The sequence below is a fragment of the Cetorhinus maximus genome, unplaced genomic scaffold, assembly GCF_964194155.1.
Source record: "Cetorhinus maximus unplaced genomic scaffold, sCetMax3.hap1.1 HAP1_SCAFFOLD_1886, whole genome shotgun sequence".
Classification (NCBI taxonomy): Eukaryota; Metazoa; Chordata; class Chondrichthyes; order Lamniformes; family Cetorhinidae; genus Cetorhinus; species Cetorhinus maximus.
Genome location: NW_027597826.1, coordinates 1 through 26,206, shown reverse-complemented (window position 1 = coordinate 26,206; position 26,206 = coordinate 1). Strand labels below are relative to the sequence as shown.

At 46.0% G+C, this 26,206-nt stretch overlaps 1 protein-coding gene and 1 pseudogene across 2 annotated transcripts; one reads left to right on the top strand and one right to left on the bottom strand.

Annotated features, from left to right (window-relative positions):
• Positions 1-619: 619 nt before the first annotated feature.
• Positions 620-20,886, bottom strand: LOC144676767 (uncharacterized; annotated as a pseudogene). The gene is made up of 5 exons (XR_013575424.1): positions 20,641-20,886; positions 18,571-19,681; positions 7,337-7,359; positions 4,687-5,263; positions 620-740 (listed from the first exon to the last, which is right to left on the bottom strand). The product of XR_013575424.1 is annotated as an uncharacterized LOC144676767 (transcript).
• Positions 8,594-12,345, top strand: LOC144676768 (uncharacterized). The gene has a single exon (XM_078537085.1). The coding sequence runs from the start codon at positions 8,721-8,723 to the stop codon at positions 9,561-9,563; it is 843 nt and encodes a 280-aa protein (XP_078393211.1). The 5' UTR covers positions 8,594-8,720; the 3' UTR covers positions 9,564-12,345.
• Positions 20,887-26,206: the final 5,320 nt, after the last annotated feature.

Genomic DNA, 26,206 nt, shown 5'->3' with positions numbered 1-26,206 from the left:
CAGGCGAATGCTGTTCACATGAACACACCTGTGATTGGACAAGAGCCACATGATTGTGTAGTGAAATGTCCATGGACAGTTCTGATTGGCGGCCTCAGGGGAGCCAGTTGGGGGGTTTCCAGCATAAGAACAGTCCACCTGAGGGGTTTGGTACAGTGGAGAAAAGAACAAAGGAAAGAAGAGAAAGAAACATGAAAGCTGGAAACTCCACAAGAAAACTGGAAGCTCCAAGGGAAGAAGTGTGCTCTGCTGTCCAGATATGACAAGGGAAGTATAGAGCTCACGTTGTTCTGTAAATCACTGCCTGAAATTTACCTTTAGTCCTTAAGTTTGTCCTGCCTTTCTCTTAATAGAGCTGCTCCATAACTGAAATTTATTGACACATCCGATCCTGATTCACTTGTGTGTCCAACCTCACTGCCCATCAGGTTATTGAGTCTGATAAGAGACCTTTTAATTGTTCTCACTGTCTGAAGAGTTTTCAAAGCTCTAAAGATCAGATGAAATACCAATGGAGAGAAACCATTCACCTGCACTGAATCTGGGAAGGGATTCACTCGATCATTCAACCTTCTGACACACCAGTAAGTTCACATCTGACTGTATTGGTTGGATTCTATTATTCTGTTGTTATTCTGGCCACTGTCTGAGTCTGAGCCACATTGTTCATCATCTCAACGTTGATTTCACCCTGAGCTGATTTTGTGACCAACATCTGCTCCTTTACCAAGGCATAGACACTTAGAAACATAGAAAATAGGAGCAGGAGTAGGCCATTTGGCCCCTCGAGCCTGCTCATCCATTCAAATGATCATGGCTGACCCTCTACCTCAACATCATACTCCCCCTCTTTCCCCAAACCCCTTGATGCCTTTCATGTCTAGAAATCTATTCAGCGATTTGGCCTCCACAGCCTTTTGTGGTAGACAATTCCACAGGTTCACCACGCACTGTGCAAAGAAATTTCTCCTCAACTCAGTCCTAAATGGCCTGCACCATATCCTGAGACTGACCCTTGTTCCAGACGCCCCCCACCACCCACCCCTCCAAACCCAGCCTGGGGAAACATCATCCCTGCATCCAGTCTGTACACTTCTGTCCGAATTTTAAACGTTTCAATGACGGCCCCTCTCATTCTTCTGAACTCCAGTGAATACAGCCCTAGTCGACCCAAAACTCTCCTCATACAACAATCCTGCCATCCCAGGAATCAGGCTGGTGAAGCTTTGCAGGCACTTCCTCTGTGACAAGTATATCCTTTCTTCGGTAAGGAGACGAAAACTGCACACAATACTCCAGGCTGCCTGCTTCCAGCTCTGTGACATCTCCAATTGCCCATTTCAAAATGATGCAGAGTTTCAGCCAATGAGGCTGATCTGGACTCAGCCCCGCCCCTCATTCACTCTAATTGGTTGGAGGATCAGCCGTCAGTGCTCATGCCTCCAACCCCGCCCCCTCTTCCTATTGGTCTAGCTCCGCCGTCAATCAGCCGTGCATCGAGAACTGTCAGGTGGATAAACCCCGGGCAGGGGGGGCGGGGTTTACAAATCCCGAGTGCGGCCCCAGAGCCGAATATTAAACAATGAACATTCTCCACTCTCACTATCCGCTGCTTCCGGCTTCTTCCCGGGGAACAACCTCAAACAAAGAGACCAGGACCCTCCGAGCATGCGCGACCCACCCGGCCAACCCGCGGCAGATAGAGCGGTTTCTGAGCCGTATGGTATTGTGGGTACTGCGGCCGCCATTAGAGATCGAACTCACTTAATCTTCATTTGATTCTAGGGAAGTGGGGGTGAGATTCCGCTAATGTCGGTGTTGAAAAATAAGAAGGATCAAACTCCATCTTCTACCATCCGCATCCTGCAATAATGGAGCTTTTGGCCAATCTGTGTAATGACTCGGTTTCAATAAGTCACAGAAGCCACAGTTGCTCTGCAATGCCTTGCATTTTAATGGGAATTTTCAGATATTTTTACTGCTGTTAGATTGGGTTATGGACTATACCGTCTTCACTTTTTCCTGTTGATCCAGGAGCGGTGATATATTTAGAAGGACTTGGTCTGTAAGAGACAATCAATGTGAGACTGATAATGGAACATTTTTATGTTAATGTCCAGTGACACCTGATCATTTTCCCAGTGAGTCAGTTTGTAAAAAAAACCTCAAATAATCACTGCTACTGCAGTTGATCCTCTTGCTACAATTTGATAAGAAAGGAATCAGGGATCAGTCCCACCCAGCTGGACAACAGTGAAGAGGCATTGAAGGAATTTTTGTTATAATTCATTCATGAGATGTGGCTAGGCCAGCATTTATTCACCATCCCTATGGATGGTTTGGTCAATTGTGTCAAAGACTGTAGATGGGCCAAGAAGGTCAAAGGACAATGAGGGAGAGTTTACCTTGGTTACATTGGATGCAGTTAGGGACTGAGAAGAGTTACTTCGATAACGTGGCAGAGGCAGAAATCTTATTTGTCGAGGGGCCAAATGGCCTACTTCTGCTCATATTTCATATGTTCAGATTCAAAAATGGAATTCCAAAAAGATGGGCAGGATTTGGGAGGTGTCAACACATTTCAGGACTTAGAAGGGGAAAGGGAGCTTGGAGTGGTTTGCAAGGATGGTGGGATCAATGGTTGATTTTATTGAGGAGGGGGTGATAATGTCAGATTTGAGGAGAGAGGAGCAGTAACTGAAGAGAGAGAACTGTTAACAATGTTAACGAACATGGGAAGCTTGGAGATCAACAGATGAGTGAAAACAGGGCTGGGGTAGCAGGAGATGGGTCTCATGGCAAAGCTAAGTGCTGAGAAGGAACGAGGGGACATGGGAGAGAAACTACAGAAAGATGCACGTGCAGGGCGAGGGGGGAACATTCAAGGTCAATTGGACTGGTGATCTAGTGGAAGGGAGGGAGGCAGCAGAGGCAGCTGATCAAATTGTTTCAATCTTAGTGACAAAGAAACTCCATGAGCTTCTCACACTTGTTGGCGATGAGGATGGAGGAGACAGGGGAGAGGGAGAGCCCTTCAAAAGGAACTAACTTGTCTCAGAGATACTAAAAAGACTCAACTGTATTTAACACAAAGCTGCTGATTTGAATTTTATCCACAATACTATGCCCTATAACTGGGCTGGAGTTTATTAACATCAGCAGAAACAGACCCCATTGAACATAGTTCAATTCTGTTTGTGATTAACAGCAAAATCCAATCACGATAGTTACTTGTGAACTCCCTGGTGTGCCAGTAGGTGGGATGATGAGGGAATCCCTTCCCACACTCAGAGCAGGTGAATGGCCTCTCCCCAGTGTGAAGAACCGGTGTTTCAGTGGGCTGGAAGTGTATTCAAAATCATGAGGGGTCTGGACAGGGTTGATGGGGAGAATGTGATGAGTTCCCCCTTTTGAAAGGATCTAAAACGAGAGGGCACAGATTTAAAGTAGTTGGTAAAAGAAGCAAAAGTGACACGAGGAAAACCTTCTTCACGCATCGAGTGGTTAAGGTCTGGAATGCACTGCCTGGGAGTGTGGTGGAGGCAGGTTCAATTGAAGCATTCAAAAGGGAATTATACTGTTACCGGAAAAGGAAGAACGTGCAGGGTTATAGGTAGAAGGCGGGAGAACGGCTCTAAATCAAATGACCATTCAAAGAGCCGGTGCAGTCACGATGGGCTGAATGGCCTCCTTTTGCGCTGAAACAAATCTGTGCCTCCAGGCCACTTTGGAGGCTGAGGATGTTTCTCCTTATGGGAGAGACCACAATTAGGGGCCACTGTTTAAACATAAGGGGTCTCTCATTTGAGACAGAGATGAGAAATTTGTCCTCTCACAGGGTCGTCAATTGTGGAATTCTCTTCACCAGAAAGCAGTGGAGGCTATTGAATAATTTTGAGGTTGAGTTAATTCATGATTGACAGGGAGTCAAAGATTATGGGGGTAGACAGGAAAGTAGAGTTGGGGCCTCAATCAGATCAGCTATGATTTTATCACATGTCCGAGCAGGCTCACAGGCCTGAATGGCCTACACATGCTCCTAATTCATATGATTAACTGCTTTCTACCACAAGGCCTTTCTCTGGGAGGGTCACTGTAGATTTCATCCTCTAGCTCCAAGCCAGGCAAATCTTCCAGCTTCTTTTCCCTCACCAAGTCCAAGTGAGCTGCAAACTACACAATCCCAGATGTGCAACTGCCTTCTGTGGGAAACACTCAGATAAATTAAACAAAAGAACCTTCTAACTCCAACAGTCCATCTCCATGGCAACATGGCATGCTTTGGGAGGTTCCAAACAGAAATCTTTTTCCATCCATATAGCATTTTATTTTATGATCCATATGAAATGTGCAATGGATATTCGCAACAAGCCTCAAAGAGCGTCAGCCCACTGGAAACAAAGTTGTGAGACCGGCCAGTCCAGTATAAAGGGATCCTCCCACTTCACCAACTGTCAGGATGAACACGGTTCAGTTCTGGACGTGATTAACAGCAGCAATAAGATCAGAATCCAATCGCTGTGATCACTTGTGAACACGCTGGTGTGTCTGCAGATGGGATGACTGAGTGAATCCCCTCCCACACACAGAGCAGATGAAAGGCCTCTCCCCGGTGTGAACTCGCTGGTGCCTCTGCAGGCTGGATAATCGAGTGAATCCCTTCCCACACTGAGAGCAGGGAATGACCTCTTCCCAGTGTGAAGTTGCTGGTGTAGCAGCAGGTTGGATGACTGGGTGAAACCCTTCCCACACACAGAGCAGGTGAACGGCCTCTCCCCGGTGTGGACTCGCTGATGTGTCTGCAAGTTGAATAACCGAGTGAATCCTTTCCCACAATGAGAGCAGGTGAATGGCCTCTCCCCGGTGTGAACTTCTCGGTGTGTTAGCAGGTTGGATAACTGGGTGAATCCCTTCCCACACTCAGAGCAGGTGAACGGCCTCTCTCCAGTGTGAACTCGCTGGTGTCTCAGCAGGGTTGATGAATCACTGAATCCCTTGCCACACTGAGAGCAGGTGAACGGCCTCTCCACTGCATGAACTCGCTGGTGTGCGTGCAGCTGTCATGAACCACTGAATGCCTTCCCACACTCAGAGCAGGTGAATGGCTTCTCCCCAGTGTGACTGCGTTGATGAATTTCCAGTGCAGACGGGCATCGGAATCCCTTCCCACAATCCCGACATTTCCATGGTTTCTCCATGGTGCGAGTGCCCTTGTGTCTCTCCAGGTTTGACAATCAGTTGAAGCCTCGTTCACACACAGAACCTGTGTACGGTCTTCCCGGCTGTGAATGCGGCAATGTTTCTTCAGACTGTATAACAGTTCATAGCTCTTTCCAAAGCCAGTGCATTGGAACACACTCACTCGGGTGTGTGAGAATCGGTGCTTTACCAGTCACACTGATGTTTCAAATATTTTGAAGCAGACATAACAGACAAATATTTCTTCTAGGTTCAAAGGCTGCTGATATTCAGATCCCGATGAATCAAGTGGCTCTGCCAGATCTTGACGTGACCTTTGGTTTGAGCTTTCTGACTGCAAATCATCCCCTTCTAATGTCCTGTAAAAGGAGTTTAAAAAAGTCATCACAGAAAGTCTGCGATAGAAATTCAGAACAGACAATTCTAGTTTTTATGGAACATTCTTTCCCCTCTCATTCCCCAAATGCTGTAAATCTCCATCCCCAACATGCTCCCTGCATTTTGAGCTCTCAGGAATGTTCAGACAGATTCAAAATGTTAGCTCTGTTTCTTGCTCCACATATGCTGCCAGACCTGCTGAGTTTTTTGCACCATTTTCTGTTTTTACTCCCTTCATTCTCACTCTGTTATATCTCATTTATACACTCCCAATTCTCCTGAAGGAGCCAAAAAGATTGTAATACTTGATTAGCAATACAGAGGGGATATGAGGAAGAACTTTATTTAGACATCAAGTAGTCATGACCTGGAACTCGATGCCTATGAGGATGGCAGAACCGGAGATGATCAATGGTTTCAAAATTAAATTGGATAGGGAGTTGAAAGAAAAACTTTCAGGGGAACGAGGATACAGATGGAGAATGGGACTCACTGGATTACTCTACAGAATGTCAGCATGGATCTGAGTTTCCAATTGGACACCATCTGTGCTGTAATGTGTCTATGACCGGAAATATATAATGCAGCTACAGTATTATTACAGGACTAGAAATAATAATAAATGAACTTTACTACAGAATAATAAATAACTAGACATTTCTCTGTTGTTACGATCCCTGTGGAAACCAATAACCTTAAAATAAACAAATTCCCAGACAACCCCAACGGAATAAACAGAAGGACAAGGTTTTATTTTTTAAAAACGATTCCGGTAACAATCAAACTAAATTCAACATAAATGAAGCCTGCATTAACAGACAAATAGCATTTCAATAGACCGGATAAATATGACTTTAAACAGCTGGAGCATCAGCCTGGTTCCACAAAATCACCAGCATTTTCCCCCTCCGCATATTTGGCACTAATTCCAGTTACAGAGTCCCGCAACTCTCTGTATTTCCCAGGGGAAGGAAAGAAAGTGATTTACTCACGGATGTTGGACCGAGGAAGAAGTTTTAATGTTTATGAAGCTAAAAACAAATGCTGTGCCGTTTAAAATCAAATTGCATTGGAAGAAAATGAGAAGACATTTTACACACTTTCCCCCCGGACCCCCATAGCTGGCAGCCCAGCACGCAGGCGCAGAAAGCGCTTTCTGTCCGGAGCAGGCGCAGTGCGGCTGCCGTCAGCGGTCGCTCTCGATCTTTTTGGACCAGCCAGTCGCCGTAGACAGAGGGGGAAGGGGGAATTCGCTGAGCGGCTTCTCGCTCTGGCCGGAGCAGTCAGCCAGTTGCCTGGAAACTTTGGCTCGAGGAGGTGCAGGGAGAGGGGGAACAATGGGTGGGGGTGGGGCTCCCGTGTCCGCGCGCCTGGTCCGCAAACTGGAACCCGAGGACGTCACCGCGGAGCACAGTCAGTCCTATTGGCTGACTCAGGCGTCACAATGATTCAGAGGAGCGTTCCCAGTTCACATTTAGAGCAATGGACTTGATGGTCAAAGTCTCTCCCCCGAAAACGCGCTTGGGTTACTCTCCCTCATTGTGGTCGGACCGAGGTTAACCAATGGGAGGAGCTGGACGACCGGAAGGTGGATGGTCCTCCAACCAATCGGAGCGCGGGCACTGTCGCAATTACGACACGGAGCTTCCCCCATTGTTTGAATGCGGATGTTGGACAATGAGCTTTTAAACCTGTCCGTTACTGCCCAGTAAAGCTGCTGATGCTGCTTCTCTCTCTGAATGAGGATTTAGCTTCTCACACACGTAAACTGTCTCCCCAGTCCTATGTCAAATATCTGTGAGTAAAACACTTTCTTTTTCTCCCCCTTTCCATTTCTTTTCTAATTCTGGGTTTAAATTGTTGACCTGCAGGAACTGAAGGGAAAGGAAGAGGGTGCAGGCTCTGGAAAGGTTGGCCCAGGTCTCTCTTTCTCTCTTAAAGACATTGACATCCTTTACTCCCTCAGCTTGACACATTTATTTGTCTGGCTAAAAGGATAGCCTCTTTCCTAGTATTTCTAATAAAATAGGCGGATTCCCCAGGAGATGCCTGACATTTAAGGTGGCAGTAAATTAATATAGGGCAGAGATATGTCTAATGTTTTTATATGGTAAATATTTGATTTTTTTTGTTGACCGATAATAACTTTCATTTATAAATATGTCTAGTCTTGTAATATAGTACTCTAGCTACCGTTATATATTTCCAGTCATCGAGTCATTACAGCACAGGAATGCATTCAGCAACTCAAGTCCATGCCGACTCTTTAGAGCTATCCATCCCATTCTCCCTCTATACCCTGTTCTCCTACAAGTTTATTTCCTTCAAGTGTCCACCAATTTCATTTTGAAATCACTGATCATCGCAAGTTCCTCCACCCTTGTAGGCAGAGAGTTCTAGGTCATGCACGCTCACTCCTAAATAAAGCTCTTCCTTGCATCCTCTCTGTATCTTTAAACAAGTAATGCAGTGTATATTATGCACATTTTAAATCCAGTAATGTATACATATATATATAGCCTGCATAATGATTTCAAAGGCCCCTGTGCCCTGGACAGGAAGCAGTGCACATGGATCTGCTGATCAGCATGAAATGGCACCTTCAGGAGATTTGGGAGGTACAGCAGAGTGAGAATGGAGGGACAGTGTGTGGGACAGAGAGTTACTGCTTCTGGGGAATACGAGAGAAAGAGTGTTCCGTAGAATCTAGAATTATGTGTTGTGATTTTTTATCCTGCACTGACAATGATGACTTTTCTAAACTCCTTTTACAGGATATTAGGAGAGGACTTGTATCTGGGAAACTCAAACCAAATATCGCATCAAGATCTGACAGAGTTATTGGATTCATCAGGACCTGAATATCATCAGCTCTTTGAATGTGGAATATGGAAGGAGAAATGTTCCCCTGTTCTGCCTGTGGGAAAATATTTCAAGCATCAGTGTGACTGGAAAAGCAGTGAGACACAGACAACTGAGTGACAGTGCTCCAGTGCACTGACTGTGAAAAGAGCTTTGAACAGTTATACAGTCTGAAACAACATTACGCCATTCACAGCGGGGAGAGATTGTACACATGTTCAGTGTGAAGACGAGGTTTCAACTGAGCGGTTAACCTGGAGGGACACAAGGACACCTGCACCATGGAGAAACCGTACAAATGTGGGGACTGTGGGAAGGGATTCTGCACCCCATCTGCGCTGGAAACTCATCAACGCATTCACACTGGGGAGAGGCCTTTCACCTGCTCTGAGTGTGGGAAAGCATTCACTCAGTCATCCACCCTGCTGAAACACCAGCGAGTTCACTCCGGGGAGAGGCCTTTCGTCTGCTCTGAATGTGGGAAGGGATTCAGTAATTCATCTCACCTGCTGACACACAAGCGAGTTCACACTGGGGAGAGACCATTTATCTGCTTTGAGTGTGGGAAGGCATTCACTCAGTCATCCAACCTGCTGATGCACCAGCGAGTTCACACCAGGGAGAGGCCATTCACCTGCCCTGAGTGTGGGAAGGGATTCAGCGATTCATCTGCCCTCCTGACACACCAGCGGGTTCACACCGGGGAGAAGCCCTTCATCTGCTCTACATGTGGGAAGGGATTCCCTCAGTCATCCAACCTGCTGACACACCAGCGAGTTCACACCGGGGAGAGGCCTTTCATCTGCTCCGAGTGTGGGAAAGGATTCACTCAATTATCCCACCTGCAGACACATCAACGTGTTCACAATGGGAAGAGGCCATTCACCTGCTCTGGATGTGGGAAAGGATTCATTCAGTCATGCAACCTGGTGATGCATCAGCGAGTTCATACCAGGGAGAGACCGTCCATCTGCTCTGAATGTGGGAAGGGATTCAGAGATTCGTCCACCCTGCTGAGACACCAGCGAATTCACACTGGTGAGAGGCCATTCACCTGCTCTATGTGTGGGAAGGGTTTCAGTCAGTTATCCAGTCTGCTGAGACACCGGCGAGTTCACAAGTAATTACAGGGGTTGGATTTTGCCGTTATTGCTGCTGTTAATCACATCCAGGACTGAGCCATGTTCATTCTGACAGTTGGTAAAGTGGGAGGATTGGAGATGTACTAGAATGGTGTCAGGGATGAAGGGGCTTGGAGGAAGGTTCAGTCATGGTTTTCAACAGAAAATTGGATCATTATCTGAAGGGGAATAATTGACAGGGTTATGTGGAAAAGGTAGCGGAATGACACTATGTTCTCTGCTCTTGCAGAGGGCTGGCACAGACACAATGGGCTGAATGGCCTCCTTCAGTGTTGTAACCATTCTATCATTCTAGAACACCAGCTAGATGATTTTATTCAACACAGCATGACAATGGGTCACACTCTTACCTCTGAGTCAGGAGGTGCTGCGTTCGAATCCCCAACCCAGAGACTCAAGCCCCTAGAATCCATAGCTGACACCTCCGGTGCCAGTTATGAGGGAGAGCTGTCCTGTCGGAGGACCGTCTTTCAAGTGAGACATTAACTCGAAAGCCCCGTCTGCCCTCTCAGGTGTATGTAAAAGATTCAATGGCCACAATTGGAAGGAGAGCAGGAGATCTCCCCTGGTGTCCTGGTGCCTGATATTTATCCCTCAATCAACATCAGTGAAAACAGACACTCTGGCCATTGCCGTCTGTGGGAGCTTGCTGTGCACAAATTGGTTGCCACGTTTCCTACAGTGTGACCACATTTCAGAAAGTGTTTCATTGGCAGTGGAACACTTTGAGACTCCCTGAGGTGGTGGAAGGTGCTATATAAATGCAAGTTTATTTTTAAATCAACACGCTCCTATTCTTACCGGCAGATTGTCCAGCAGGAGCAGGAGCCAGCTGACCTGAGGGTGGGGGGTAGGGGCAGTGCAAGAACTCCCAGTGTCGACCAATCTGCTTCCGTCCAAAGGCCACTGAATACACTGTGGGAACTGGCTATTTAAAGGGGATGCCTTATCTTGCTCGTCTGAGAATCCACCCCTTTCCCCCTGTGAAATGCTGGCTGAGAATAGATTTTGGGGCTGGTCAATGTACTGAAAGTACCTCTGCCATTGAAGATGTTTGTCTGTAAACAATTGATTTCACAAATTAATGGATGGATTTACCGAAACTTGGTACACCGACCATGCAAGAACTGTCCTATCTTTGGTGCAGTTCCGGATCCTGGAATTTTTTTGAAGGATCTGTTCACATTGGGAAATCAGGAGAATTGACTTTTTCTTTTCAATTGTTGTGGTTTGTTTAATTTTAAATGGCGATTGCTTTGGATTGTTGTGGATTGTCTCTGCTGCTGGGGTGGAATTTATCACAGCTGTCAAAATATCAGCAGAGTTTTCAGAGCAGGTTGTTGGCTGTGGATTAGCCTAAGACTTCCTTGGTCTTAATAAATGCATTTATTTTTTTCAGATTTGTCCTTACAGAGAATGTTTTCATCCCTGTTTGTCTGTCTGTCTGTAACAATATATCTTAAAAACTAATGGATGGATTTGAAAAAAACGTGGTACACAAATAGGGTATGGCCATAGGAAGAAATGATTAGATGTAGTGAACATGCAAACTGGATCCAGGCACTGGATTTTTCATATTCAAATACTTGGGCCCTGTTTTCTGCACACAAAAGGAATTTGTCCAAGCATTTTGCCTTTTTAATTAAACAGGAGTTTGGGGGACAATTGTTCCCTGATGCATTCCCCATGGCAACATCTCAACCAATCAGAATTGACTTGCCATTTCTGAATTTGAACAAAAGCTTGGGGTAACTGTTCCCTGGTGCATTCTCCATGGCAATGCCTCAACCAGTCAGAGTCCACTTGACAACCAATTAGCACCCTGTTTCTCAGACAGTTTAAACTGTTGTTCCCTTTGACATTTGGTATTCTTGCATCTATCTTGATGAGTGCAAGACGAAAAGCTTTGACAGCATGTCTCTTTTTTTCAGCAATATTCAAATGTTTAAAAGGATTTGATAACATTGGGAGATTGGTTGAAATAACATTTTTTTCTCCCCAACAATTTATTGTAAACAAGAACAACAAATTGGCTGAAAAGTCACATATGCCTGCGCTAGCAAATTGGTTAATTTTAGTGGTAAATGTTCACGATCCGGACCATTTCCGGATTCAAAAATAAGTTATGTACATGTAGTTAAAAATTCTATTTATGAAATCACACAAACGACCGTTTCTGCTTACTGCGCAAAGGTAAAGGATTGTACAGGCATCAGCTAATCCCACACTCCCAATAAAGTATATAGTCTGGTATCAGCTGATTATATAATCAGAAAAATGCTGATGTAATCTTATGACATCATCACAATAGAATGCGATGACATCAGCGGATTACACAATCCCATTGGAAAGGTTTGATGTCAGCTCGATCTTAGACATAAGTAGTGTAATGGGAAATGTACAGAACTGGACCAGTTTTCTTCAGTCAACAAACTCTGCTGCCCGTCTCCCAACTCACACTCAGTCCCGTTCATCTATCACCCGCTGTGCTCACTGACCAATATCGGCTCCCACTCAAGCAACGCCTCGATTTTAAAATTCTCCTCTTTTTTTTCAAATCCCTCCCCAGCATCCTTTTTTTCAAATCACCACATGGTCTCACGTCCCCCTCTCCCCATCTCTGTAATCTTCTCCATCCCTAAAACCCTCTGAGATATCTGTGCTCCACTAATTCTGGCCTCTTCAATATCCCCAATTTCAATTGCACAACAACTGGGGGCTTTGCCTTCAGCTGCCTGGGTCCCACGCTCTGGAATTCCCTCCTTAAACCTCTCTGCTCCTTGATCTCTTGTGCTTCTTCAGGAAATTCCTTAAAACCAAGCTACTGGTCATCTCTTTATGTGGCTCGGTGTAACATTTTGTTTAGGAATGGCACCTGTGAAGCACATGATTAAAGGTGCTATACAAATGCAGGTTGTTTTTGTTGTCGTGGTTTAATCATGTTCAGCGGAGGTTGCTGCTGTTAAGCAGTCAAATGCTTTCTTGCTGCCTCCTGAGAGAGCTACAGGAAGGCTGTTGACTACAATTGGCCATGCAATCTTCAATGTTTAAATATACAGAGGATTGGAGACATTGTTATGTCGTTCCCTCAGAACTAAAGAGAAACTTGTCTCTTTAAATATATATACCAGGAAGAGGCTGAAATGAAATTTGACCCTTTTAACCCGCAAAAAGACAGGAAGCTCAGATTCACAGGCTGCAGAAGGAATCCGTTTGGCCCATCATGCCCATGCCATCTCTTTGAAAGGAATTTCTGATTCATCCAACTGCTCTCCTCTTTCCCTACAACCCTGCAAATTCTTCCCTTTCAAATATTTACACCTTGGAAATAAATAATTGAATCTGCTTTCAGGCAGATCAGAACAACTCGCTCTGTGAAAAAAATAAAATTTACATAGAAACTAGAAACAGGAGTAGGCCATTCAGCTCCGCCATTCATTATGATCATGGCTGATCATCCAACTCAATAGCCTGCTCCCGCTTTCTCCCCATACCCTTTGATCCCTTTCCCCGCAAGAGCTAGATCTAACTCCTTGAAAACATACAATGCTTTGGTCTCAACTACCTTCTGTGGTAACGAATTCCACAGGCTCACCACTCTTTGGGTGAAGAAATTTCTCCTCATCTCAGTCCTAAATGGTCTACCCCATATCCTCAGACTGTGACCCCTGGTTCTGGACTCCCCCACCATCATCTCACCTTCTGGATCCTTTGCCAATTACCTTAGAGGGACTCACTTTCTGTTAAACAGCCTGCCAATTCCTTTCACCCACTTTCCCTAAAGAGCATAAATCTAGTCAAAAGTCCAGCCAAATCAAATAATTTTACTGATAAAATTTATTAATGTAACAGAACATGGTTTAAAAAAAACAGAAAATTACTTGAGGATCAAAGACAACCAGAGTAAAAGGATGTTTTAACAATGTTCTGGATCCAAATGGTTTCTTTTCGGCTTCTCTGTACCCTGTCCTCATGACTCCCCACTTTGGACACAGGAGCACTGAACCCCGGGAGGGGTCACATCACCATCTCTCCCTCCCTGATTGGTTGGAGACCCATTTCCCAGTCACTCCTCCAGCACCTTCCTGTCTCTCTCTATTAGTGCGACATCCGTGGCAGTTTCCCAACTGGGCCACAAGCCCTGTTATTCTCAGCTACATTGAGCCTTCAGCTCCATCGCCTGGCTGTCATTCACATGCGCAATAGAGAGACAGAAAGGCGTAGGAACTCAAATGGGAACTCGAAACTTTGGCTCTAAACCAACACTGTAACATTTGTCAGTCCTGTATGTGTTTTTTATACTAGGGTTTTTATTATTAGATTTAGGTGCTGGAGGCAAAGGGTGGGGGCTTTTAAAGGGTAACTTTCCCTTTCTAAATTTGTATTGTCTATCGTGTCAGCTGTGGCTCAGTGGATCTCACTCTTACTTCTGAGTCAGAAGGTTGTTGGTTCCAGTCCCAATCCAGGGGCCCAAGAACAAAAATCAAAATCGACATTCCTGGTGCCAGCACTGAGAGAGTGCTGCACTGTCAGAGCTGCTGTCCTTCAGACGAGCAATACACCAAGGCCCTGTCTGCCCTCTCAGGTGGGCGTGGAAGAACCCACAGCCGCTATTTCGAAGAAGAGCAGGAGAGTTATCTCCAGCAGGGACTGGGAGAGAAATCCTGGGCCCCGGTGCTTTTCCTGTTTCCAGGCTCTCAGGCTTCTCCGTGCAACAGAACTTTTAAGGGGCCAGAGAACTAAGACTGAATGGCTCACAGTTGTATCTGTTTGGTCATCAGCAAGTCTGAAGACTCTGCTGATTGCTGCTTCTCACCACAATATATTTTCAATATCTGCAACGCAACATAACTTTATCACGATATTTCTAACCTCAAAAAACTCAGAAAAAACAGCAAGATGGAGCGGGATAACAGGTAACTGGACAAAAGGACAATATTGAAGTATATGGAAAAGACTCTTGTGAATCATGTGCAGTAAAACAGGTTATTGATTCACACTGAGCTCAATTTGCACTCCTGTCCTGGTGATCTCATCCCACAAATCCTGCTCACAGTAAACTTTCACCAGCAACAAAATAAACAGAACTCCAGCCAGGATTCCACCCTCTGTTCGCACGATAATTATTGATGGCAAAGGCCATCGAGTCCTGTTCATCTCACCTATCTCCATACACACATATGTATTAGGAGCAGGAGTATGACATTCGCCCCCATGAGCCTGCTCCACCATTAGATAACATCCTCTACATTTCACCAATGACTACAACTCAAAAGTGCTGAATTGGCTGGAAAGTGATTTGGGGCATTGTGAAAGGGGCTGTATAAATGTAGGTTTTGTCTTTCTTTCATTATACCTGCATGCAGTGGGCAGAGTGACAGTAGCAATGGTGAAAGTGGAGGCCCAATGCTGATTATTTAAAGATAATTAATCACCGAGCAATCAACTGATGTTAGCAAAGTGGCTACAAAGGAATCGCTACATTTACAAAAACAATTCAAATCTGTACCTAATCTACCCCCAAAACCCCTCTAGTTCCCCTGAACGTCCCTACAACCATCCCCCCTACTCCACCAAACTTCCCCAACCTCCCTCCAAATTTCCCCCAACCTCTTCCAAACTTCCCCAAATCCCTCCAACTTCCCTCAAAATCTTGACCTACCCCTCAACCGCCCTCTAAGCTTTCCCCAACCCCCTCCAAATTCCCCCAACCTCCTGCTAAATTCTCCCCAACAGCCCATCCAAAGTTCCCCCAACCCTCCGAACTTTTGCCAACCCCCTAACTTCCCCACAACCCCTCTCAAAACCTACCCCCAACCACCCCTCCAACCTACCCCCACATCCCCCAACCCCCTCCAAACTTCCCCCAACCCCCTCTAAACATGCCCCCAAACTCCCCCCCCACACCTCCCCCCCACCCCCTACCCACAACTGCATCCAATTGGTTGTAAAATTACAGGGATTTGACTGACTATTTCTCAAGCAGGAAAACTCTCGGTTTCTGCTGCTGCTGCTTCTCACCTTCGGGCAGCTTTGTGGTTTCCTGGCGGGCTTTTCAAAAAAATTGGAATTGCAAAGCTGCCTGAAGGTCGGAGGCAGCAGCAGCGACTTGTGAAATTGACCTGACACTGACAGACTGGCTTCGAAAATATCAGAACTCTCAGCCTGACAGATCTGTTTTTTAAGCTGGTCTGTCAGGTCTGTAGCTCTGGCTGCTCAGTGAGGACGATGCAAAACTGTTTGAAACAACGAGCCCAGCCCACACCTACTCACCTCCCCCAACCACAACATCCCAGGCCCTGCTGTTTGGCACTGTCTGAACCCCACTCTCCCGGGCCTTGATCCCTGGTGTCGTGGGCCAATATTTATCCTTCAGTCAACATAACCACAAACATGTCATTTGTGTCATTATCACATTTCTGTTTGTGGGATCTTGCTGTGTGCAAATTGGCTGCTGAGTTTCCTACATTACAACAGTGACTACATTTCAAAAGTGGCTGTAAAACGCTTTGAAACATCCTGTGGTTGTGAAAAGCGCTATAGAAATGCAAATCCTTGTTTAATTGTCAGCAAATTTGGTTACATTACACTAAGTCCCTCGTCTCGATCATTTATAAGGATTGAGACCTCATTTTGTGTATGAACCTCCTGGTTGACACCTTTCCGAATGCTTTTTGAAAGTCCAAATACACCACACACAAGATGAGGAATTATTTGTTTTAAAAACACAGCGAGTTGTTACGATTTGGAATCCACTGCCTCAAAACCGACTGGAAGTAAATTCAACTGTAACGTTCAAAAGGGAACTGGACAGATTCTTGAAAGAAAAAGAAAATTGCAGGGCAATGGGATTAATTGGAAAACTCTTTCAAAGAGCCTCCAATTGCCTCCTACTGTGCTCTATGAGCCTCATGCGCATTTAAAGGATCTTCAATTGTGGGTGACATATTAAAGCAATCAGTGCCTCCTCTTCTCTGTATGTTTAGTTTAACACTTAAATCTCCCCTTCACATTCTCTGAAGTGGCAGATGGAGTTTAATACAGGGAAAGTTGAGGTGATGTAATTTGGCAGAAGGGACAGGTAGAGACAACACAGATGTCATGGCACAGTTCCAAAGAGTGAGCAGGGACAGAGGGACCTGGGGGTTCATGTGCAGAGATCTTTGAAGGTGGCAGGGCACAGTGAGAGAGGAATTAGCAAAGCATGTGGGATCTTGAGCTTCAGAAATAGAGAGCTTGGGTTGGATCTTTGGTACCGAGGTGGGTAGCTTGGATCTGGAAATTTTCCAGTTACCGGACCTGCCTCGGTTTAAAGGTTCCCAAATGTTGTGATCTTCACTCGGGGGTGGGGGGAGGGGGGGGGGTGGTGCTTTGAGGTGGGCGGTTATGGATGGAGTTGGTTGCTGTGCCACCGGAATCGGAGCTTAGGCGGCTAACAGGGTGCCCGAGCACTGAGGTGGGCTGGTTAAAAGGTCCGTCTCCATTCTCTGGGACTTGATCCCAGTTGCATTGTAACCTTTTGGAATCTCTGGTCCTCGCCAGTGGCTCCCACATGCCAAGAGAATGTTTTAAAAATAAATTAATAGACATGATTATTTGGAATAATTGCCCACCCGCCAGGGGCAGCAGCCCTCCTCACTAATTGCAAGTGAGCCAATTGCAAGCCCCCTCCTGACCTCAAGGCCCTTATACACTCCATGCCAGCTCATGCCAACTCTTGCCCTGGCACGGACCCCCCATAGCCCCTTTTACCCTACATCCCAATTCACATTATTCACCATGGGCAGACCCCAGGAGCCAGGTTGAGATTAAATAAAATAAAGTTCTAAAAATCTAAAACAGCCTTCACTATTTTTAAACAAAACTCCCATTCTTGAAACCTTATTCAAAACTTTTGGTTAACCTCGTATAAAAACCAACATACTTCTGTCCATACCACTTCAAAGGCAGCTAAACCCTTAATGGTCTCTTTAAGTTGTCAAAGTGTGGACTCAGAACAGCTGCTGAGATGACTGTAGGTTTTGGAAGTCAGTCAAGCATTCATAAATAGCCCTTAGGGAAATGCCAACAATTACTGAAACTGCTGGGACTGATGCTAAATTGTATAGCCAACTATTTTTTTCACTTACATTGACAGCTGCAGACGAAGTCAGGAGAGCAGGGGATTTAAAAAAGACTTTCGATCATGACAGTTAAACAGACCCTATCCACCCATCAAGAGTCTATACGTCTACTCCATAAAGTCGTGACTTTCACGTTATGAGTTAACTCCCTTGCACAAGGCAAAATGGTGCCTGTTTGAACTCAGTGCTGAGTTCAGATGCCTCTGCTGAGTTCAGGTTCAACTTGGGTGTGAATCAAGCCCTGCCCCTATCCCCTACTGGCAAAAATTGGATCTGTGAAAAATGGGAGTGGGACTTCCGCATCCGGGTCCCACCCACGATTTTTGAAGGTAGGTGAGTCTTTCTGACTCTGAAAATCCAGGTCATTGAGTAAAAAAGCAGGGAAGTGACATTGAACCATCATAAAGCTCTGATACTCTGAAGCCAAAATGGACATGTCCAGGCATTGCAACATTTTTGAATTCAACTAAATGCTGAGGTCACGAGCTTTCTGGTGAATTCTCCATGGCAACGACTTGACCAATCACAGCTGACTTGCCAACTAATCAGCACCCTTTTCTCACGCAGTATAAATAGTTGCTCCCTTTGAAATTTGGTGTTCTTGTGTCTGTCCTGATCAGCGCAATATGAAAACTTCGAGAGCATGTCTCTTTTTGAAGCAATAAATGACTCTCATCAGCTTCTGTGGAACATTTCAGTGGAAATGTGCACTCCCAGACCACTGGAAACAAAGTTGTAAGACTGGCCAGTACAGCAGAAAGAAACCATCTGACCCTCCCACTTCACCAACTGTCAGAATGAACATGGTTCAGTCTTGAATGTGATTGACAGCAGCAATCACAGCAGAATCCAACCCCTGGAATCACTGGTGAACTCGCTGGTGTCTCAGCAGGTGAGATGACCGAGTGAATCGTTTCCCACACACGGAGCAGGTGAACGGCCTCTCCCCAGTGTGAACACCCTGGTGTCGCAGTAGGGTGGATGAATCACTGAATCCCTTCCCACACTCACAGCAGATGAAAGGCCTCTCCCCAGTGTGAACTCGCTGGTGTGTCAGCAGGTTGGTTAACTGAGTGAAACCCTTCCCACACATGGAGCAGCTGAATGGCCTCTCCCCAGTGTGAACTCGCTGGTGCTTCCGCAAGATGGATGGATCAGCAAATCCCTTCCCACACTCAGAGCAGGTGAACGGCCTCTCCCCAGTGTGAGCTCGCTGGTGTCTCAGAAGGTTGCATAATCGGCTGAATTGCTTCCCACATACAGAGCAGTTGAATAATTTGTCCCCAGTATGAACTCGCTGGTGTATCAGCAGGCTGGATGAATCACTGAAACCCTTCCCACATATGGAGCAGGTGAACGGTCTCTCCCCCGTGTGAACTCGCTGGTGTGTCCGCAGATTGGAAGAGTTAGTGAATCCCTTCCCACAATCAGAGCAGGTGAACGGCCTCTTCCCGGTGTGAAGTCGCTGGTGTATCTGCAGGTGGGATAACTGAGTGAATCCCTTTCCACAATCAGAGCAGGTGAACGGCCTCTCCCCAGTGTGAATGCGGCGATGAGATTCCAGCGCAGATGGGGACCGGAATCCCTTCCCACATTCCCCACATTTGCATGGTTTCTCCATGGTTCGGGTGTCCTTGCATTCCTTGAGGTAATATGTTTAACTGAAGCCTCACCCACAAACAGTACACGCGTTCGGTCTCTCCCGGCTGTGAATGGTGCAATGTTTCTTCAGTCTGTGTATCTGGTTAAAGTTTTCTCCACAGTCAGTGCATTGGAACTCTCTCACATGTGTGTGTACGCGAGCTTCTTGGTGATTTTCCAGACACAGTGATGTTTAAAATCTGTTGAAGCAGACAGAACAAACATTTCTCTTTCTAGTTCAAAGGCTGATGATATTGAGCTCCCATAAATTAAGTCAGGTCTGGATGTAATGTTTGGTTTGCGATTTCTGTCTGTAAATTCTCCATTTCTAATATCCTGTAAATGGAGTTAGTTTATAAAAGTCATCACTGTCAGTACAGGATAGAAATTCAGAACACACAAGTCTACTTTCTATGGAACATTCTTTCCTCTTTCATTCCCCAAAGACTGTCAATCTCAATCCCACATATTCTCCATCCAATCTCAATCTGCTGACCTAACAGATCCATGCTCATCGCTTCCTGTCCAGGACACAGAGACCTGAAAATGTTCAGGCAGGCTGCTAGACATGGAACTCACTGTGTGGTGGAAGTGGAGATGGTCAATGATATGAAAATGAAACTGGGTGTGCACTTGAAGGAAATAAACTTGCAGGGGAACGGGGATATAGAAGGGGAATAGGACTGACTGGGTTATTCTACAGAGAATCAGCATGGATTTGAATTACTGAATGGACTCCTTCTGTGCCATAATGACTGACTCGAAATATATAACATAGCACAGTGCTATGTTACAAGACTAGAAATAATAATAAATTAACTTTATGACAGAATCATAAATAACATATCTAATATATACCATATAATAACACCAGGCATATCTCTGTCCTATATTACTTTACTGTCCCCTTAAATGTCAGCCATCTCCTGGGGAATCCACCACTTTAATTGTGAACATTAGGGAAGAGGCCATCCTTTTAGCCAGACAAATAAATGTGTCAAGCCGAGGGAGCAAAGGATTCTTGGATGAGTGCAGCTCCAACAAAACTCAAGAAGCTTGACACCATCCAGGACAGAGCAGCCCTCTTGATTGGCACCCCATCCACAAACCTTCACTCCCTCCACCACCGACGAACAGTAGCAGCAGTGAGTACCATCTATAAGATGCACTGCAGGAATCCACCTAGGCTCCTTCGATAGCATTTTCCAAACCCACGACTCCTACCATATAGAAGGACAAGGGCAGCAGATAGATGGGAACACCGCCACCTAGAAGTGCCCCTCCAAATCACTCACCTTCCTGACTTGGAAATATATCCCGTTCCTTCACCGTCACTGGGTCAACATCCCTCCCTAACAGCACTGTGGGTGTACCTACACCACATGGACTGCAGCGGTTCAAGAAGGCAGCTCACCACCACCTTCTCAAGGGCAACTAGGGATGGGCAGTAAATGCTGCCCCAGCCAGTGAAGCCCACATCCCGTGAATGAATAAAAGAACCAATGTCCAGCCTGATACAAACCGGCTCTTCATTGATCTGGGAGCTGCGGCCCCGCTCAGTGCAAACGGGGAAGGGGGACTGGTCAGTTTATTTCCGGGGTTTGCGGTTTATACGTTTCCGGAGCCTCTCCGTCCACCCGCCGGATCCACCGCTCCCTTCCCCCCCCCACCTTTACCCATTGTGGACCCGTCTCCCCATCGCCATTACCTGCACTACGCATGCTCCAGTCACTGCCCGGCCCCGCCCCTCATTCATTTCGATTGGTTGGAGGACCAGCCACTCCTGCGGGTTCCTCCAGTTGGGGGAACTGGAGGAACCCGCAGGAGTGGCTGGTCCTCCAACAATCGAAATGAATGAGGGGCGGGGCCGGGCATTGAATGGAGCATGCGCTTTCCCTATTGGTCTGGAGCTGCCGTCAATCACCCGGGCATTGTGACGGTTTCAAACGCTGAGAGCGGCCACAGACTCAGCCTGACTTGCTGATTCTTGGCAGCATTTTCTGTTTGGGAATTAGAGCTAGAGATGGATGGTCAGTTCCCCTCTGTCCGGGGGGGATTCACACTCATTTCCCCAGTGCAGTGATTATCACGTTTACTTTACATGAGAAAGTCCAGGTTCAACCCCGGCTGGAAACTTTGTGTTTAACATTGTTACTGATGAGGAATTAACAGTGAGTTTAGTTTCATGTCGAACAGGGTGACAGTTCCTGTTGTCTCATTGCAGAGAAAACTGATCCACTCTGACCCAAAGACAAAATACTGCAATACTCCAGGTGGAAATCCGACCTAGAACTAGGGGGGTCACTGTTTAAAAATAAGGGGTGGCCCATTTAAGACAGAGATGAGGAGATTTTTTTTCTCGCAGAGGGTCATGAGTCTTTGCAACTCTCTTCCTCAAAAGGCAGTGGGAGTCTTCGAATCTTATTAAGGCAGAGCTGGATAGGTTCTTGATAAGCAAGGGGGGGGGGGGGCGAAAGGTTATCAGGGGTAGACAGGAATGAGGTGACAATCAGATGAGCCATGATCTCATTGAATGGCAGAGCAGGCTCGAGGGGCCGAGTGGCCTATTCCTGCTCCTAATTCGTATGTTCGCACGACCTCAAAACAAACTATTGGAAAACCTCAGCAGGTCAAACATCTACGGAGAAAGAAACAGAGTGAATGCTTCAGGTCGGTAATTTTTATCCAAACTTGAAAAAAATTAAAGATCTAACAGTTTACCAGCAAGTGCAAAGTCAGCAAAAAGAGAGGGGGAGGACGGTGGGGTCGAAGGTTTTCTTAATGATGGGAGACAACAGTGGATTTAAAGGTAAGAGGGACAGTACCAAAAGAGAGAGAGAACTGTTAAGGATATCATCTAAAATGTGGAAGTTGGATGGTCAGCAGTTTAGTGAGAATAATGTCAAGGAAGCAGAAGGCATGTCTCAGAGGCAAGATGAGCTCTGAGTGAGATAGAAGATAGGAGAGAAACTGGAGAAAGATGCAAGTGCAGAGCATGGACAAGAAGGCACTTCAGATACAGTTTGGCCAGGTGGGTTAGTGGAAGGGAGGGAAGCAGCAGAGGCAGCTGATCAGATTGTCTCATCTTAATGACAAAGAAGCTCCATGAGCTCCTCACACGTTGTTGGAGGTGAGGATGGAGGAGACAGGGGAGAGGGAGAGCCTCTCAAAAGGAATATCTGTTAGAGATATTAGACAATTCACCACACTGCGTTTAGCACAAAACTGATTTATTTGACTTTTATCCAAAATATTAACCATTATAGCTGGGCTGGAGTTTATTAACATCAACAGAAACAGACCCCAATGAACATGATTCAGTCCTGGGCATGATTAATGGCAAAATCAAATCACTGTAATTATTTGTGAACTCGCTGGTGACTCATCAGGGTGGATGACCGAGTGAATCTCTCCCCACACTCGGAGCAGGTGAATGGCCTCTCTCCAGTGTGAACTCACTGGTGTATTTGCAGGCAGGATGACTGAGTGAATCTTTTCCCACACTCGGAGCAGGTGAATGGCCTCTCTCCAGTGTGAACTCGCTGGTGTTCAGTGAGTTGAGAAGATCGCTTGAACCCAGTCCCACAGTGCAAGCATCTGAACAGTCTCTCGTCAGTGTGAACACTTTGATGGGACATCAAGTTTCCAGACCTTTTATAGCATTTCCCACATTCTAGGCATTTAAATGGTCTCTTGTCAGTGTGGACTCGTTGATGGCGCATCAGTTCCCCAGAAGTTATAAAGCATTTCCTGCAGTCTATGCATTTAAAAGATCTCTCGTCAGTGTGAACTTGCTGTTGTGACAGCAGATTGGCTGATTGAGTGAATCCCATCCCACACTCGGAGCAGAGGAATGGTGTCTCCCCAGTGTGAATTCGCTGGTGTAAGGTGAGTTCAGATGATCGCCTGAGCTCAGTTCCACAGTGAGAGCACTTGAACGGTCTCTCATCAGTGTGAATATGTTTGATGGGACATAAGTTTACCTGAAGTTACATAGCACTTCTCACAATCCGGGCATTTAAGAGGTCTCTTGTCAGTGTGAACTCGCTGGTATCTCATCAAGTTGGGTGAACAAGTGAATCCCTTCCCACACTCAGAGCAGGTGAATGGTCTCTCCCCAGTGTGACTTCACTGGTGGATCAGCAGGGTGGATGACTGAGCGAATCCTTTCCCACACTTGGCGCAGATGAACGGCCTCTCCCCAGTGTGAACTCTTCGGTGTGTCAGCAGGTCAGATGAATTAATGAATCCCTTCCCACACTTGGAGCGGGTGAATGGCCTCTCCTCAGTGTGAACTCACTGGTGTGTCAGCAGGTTGGTTGAATCAATGAATTCTTTCCCACACTCAGAGTAGGAAATGGCCTCTCCCCAGTGAGACTGCGCCGATGGATTTCCAGCTCAGACAGGTAATTGAATCCCTTCCTATAATCCCCCCATTTCCCAGGTTTCTCCCCAGTGTGAACAGTGCCTTTTATTTCCATGTTCAAAGGCTGATGATATTCAAGTCCTGATGAATCGAGAGACTTTGTCAGCTCCTGATGTGATGTTTGGTTTCAGTTTCCCGACTGCAAATCCTCTCCTTCTATTACCCCGTGAAACTGATTTAAAACAGAAAAGAAAAGTGAGAGAGAAATCACAAAAAGACGAACATAGGTTGTGAAATTGAGCTGAATGAATCTGGTAAATTGTGGAGCTGAACCCAACTAATGTCCTTCAAGGAAGGGAATCAAGCTCCAGGTCTGTTTGGCTTTCCCGTCTATAAATCCTCCCCTTCTAAGGAATTTCCAAAATTCATCATTGTCAGTCCAGGATAGAAATTCACACCATTCTCTCCTCCTGCTCCAGGATCAGTAAAGTGAGTTAAAGGTGATTTCTCATTAACAAACCCATTGCTGCATTTCATTCATTAACCCACATTTGTCCACTCAGGCCTGGCACCGGGAGAAAGCCCGCAGCTGCCGTTCCGTTCGGTGCAAAGGCGGGCCCGGTACTTTCTTACTGGGGGTGTTGAGGCCTCCACTGGGTGTTTGTGAAGCCTCCCCTCCCACCCACTGCCCCTAACGCTGCCTCTGCTTATCCGCCTCCTTCCCGCCTGAAGATGAGACAAACAAGCATCTGTCCATGGACATCACCCGCACTGCGCATGCTCCAGATCACAATGCCCAGCGAGTGATTGACAGCTGCTCTGGGGTCGGAGGTTCAGGACTGGAGGACAGGGTGGGAGGGGCTGGTCCTACAACCAATAGGAGTGAATGAGGGGCGGGGCTGAGCCCGGATCTCCCTCATTGGCTGAAACTTTGCATCATTTTTGAAAGCTGATTTGTCTCAAACTCCAGGAGAAAACTGGACCTTTCTGTTTGTGGCTTTAAACAGATGAAACCCTGTGGGTGTGGAGCAAACATTTCAACATTTGTTAGTGAAATGTGGGCACCTGATGAAACAATGCACAAGCAATTCAAGGGCTGATTTAAAGAAATAACTGGACAGACAGAGAATGTCACCTGATTTATTTTGGGTCTGGGGGATAATGTTCACTGTTTTATATTGAGCTCTGGAGTTTATTAGATAGGGTTGACCCTGCCGCTCGATGTGTGCTGAATTGTCAGAGCCCCCATTAGAGCCATTTGGGGGTGGAATGAATATGAGAGGATGGCCAGGAATGCATTGAAATCGTCAAGTCTAAAGGTAACACGAGCTTGGATGAGTGTTTCAGCAGCAGATGAGCTGGGGTGGGGTGGAGACAGGCGATATTATGGAGACTGAAATATCTGGTATTAGTGATGGTGTGGATATGTGGTCAGAAACTCATCTTGGGGTCAAATCTGACACCAAGATTGTGAAGAGTGTGGTTCAGCCTCAGACAGTTCCCAGGAAGAGGGATGGACTCGGTAGTTAGGGAACAGAATTTGTAGTGACAACAACAATTATTAATTAGAGGAAATTTCTGCTCATCCAGTACTGGATGTCGGATAAGCAGTTTGATAATTTAGTTATAGTGGAGGAATGGAGAGGGATGGTGGTGAGGTAGAGCTGGGCGTTGTCAGTGTACAAGTGAAAACTAACACGGTGCTTTTGGATGGTGTCACCTAGTGGCAGTGTGTAGATGAGAAATAGGAGGGGCCAAGGATAGATCCTTGGGGGGCACCAAGTTCAAGGACTTTGGAAAAGAAAGGGAGGTTGGAACTGGAGTTTGCAAAAACTGTGAGATCAAGAGTTGTTTTGTTTTAGAATGGGTGATGACGGTGAATTTAAAGGTGAGAGAGACAGTACCAAGAGAGAGAGAGAACCGTTAACAATACCAGCTAACATGGGGAAGCTGGGTGGTCAACAGTTTAGTGAGAATGAGGTCAATAGAGCAGAAGGCAGGTCTCATGGACAAGATGAGCACTGAGGGACATAGAGAATAGGAGACAAACTGGAGAACGATGTGAGTTCAGGAATCAGAAAAGGAAGAACTTTCGAGGCAGATTGGCCCAGTAGGTTAGTAGAAGGGAGAGAAGCAGCAGAGGAAGCTGATCTGATTGTCTCAATCTTAGTGACAAAGAAGATTCATGAGCTCCTCACACTTGTTGTTGGAGTGAGGTTAGAGGAGACAGGGGAGAGGGAGAGCAGTTCAAAAGGAACTAACTTGAGTTATTAAAAAGACTCAACAGACTGTGTTTAACACAGCTGATTTATTTGACTTTTATCCACAATATTAAGTCCTATAACTGGGCTAGACTGCTGTTTTTGGCGGCAGTAGAGTGCTTCAGTTGGAGTTTGGGGACTGAGGAAGTTTAAGGGTTAAATTAAGGGATAAATTTTATCTAAAGTCTAGTCTTTCTTTAATTTAGCAATTAAATGAAAGTTGCTGTTAGGGTT

Bases quoted from the DNA above. Each gene is read 5' to 3' on its own strand.
- LOC144676768 (XM_078537085.1), top strand. From the start codon at position 8,721: ATGGAGAAACCGTACAAATGTGGGGACTGTGGGAAGGGATTCTGCACC.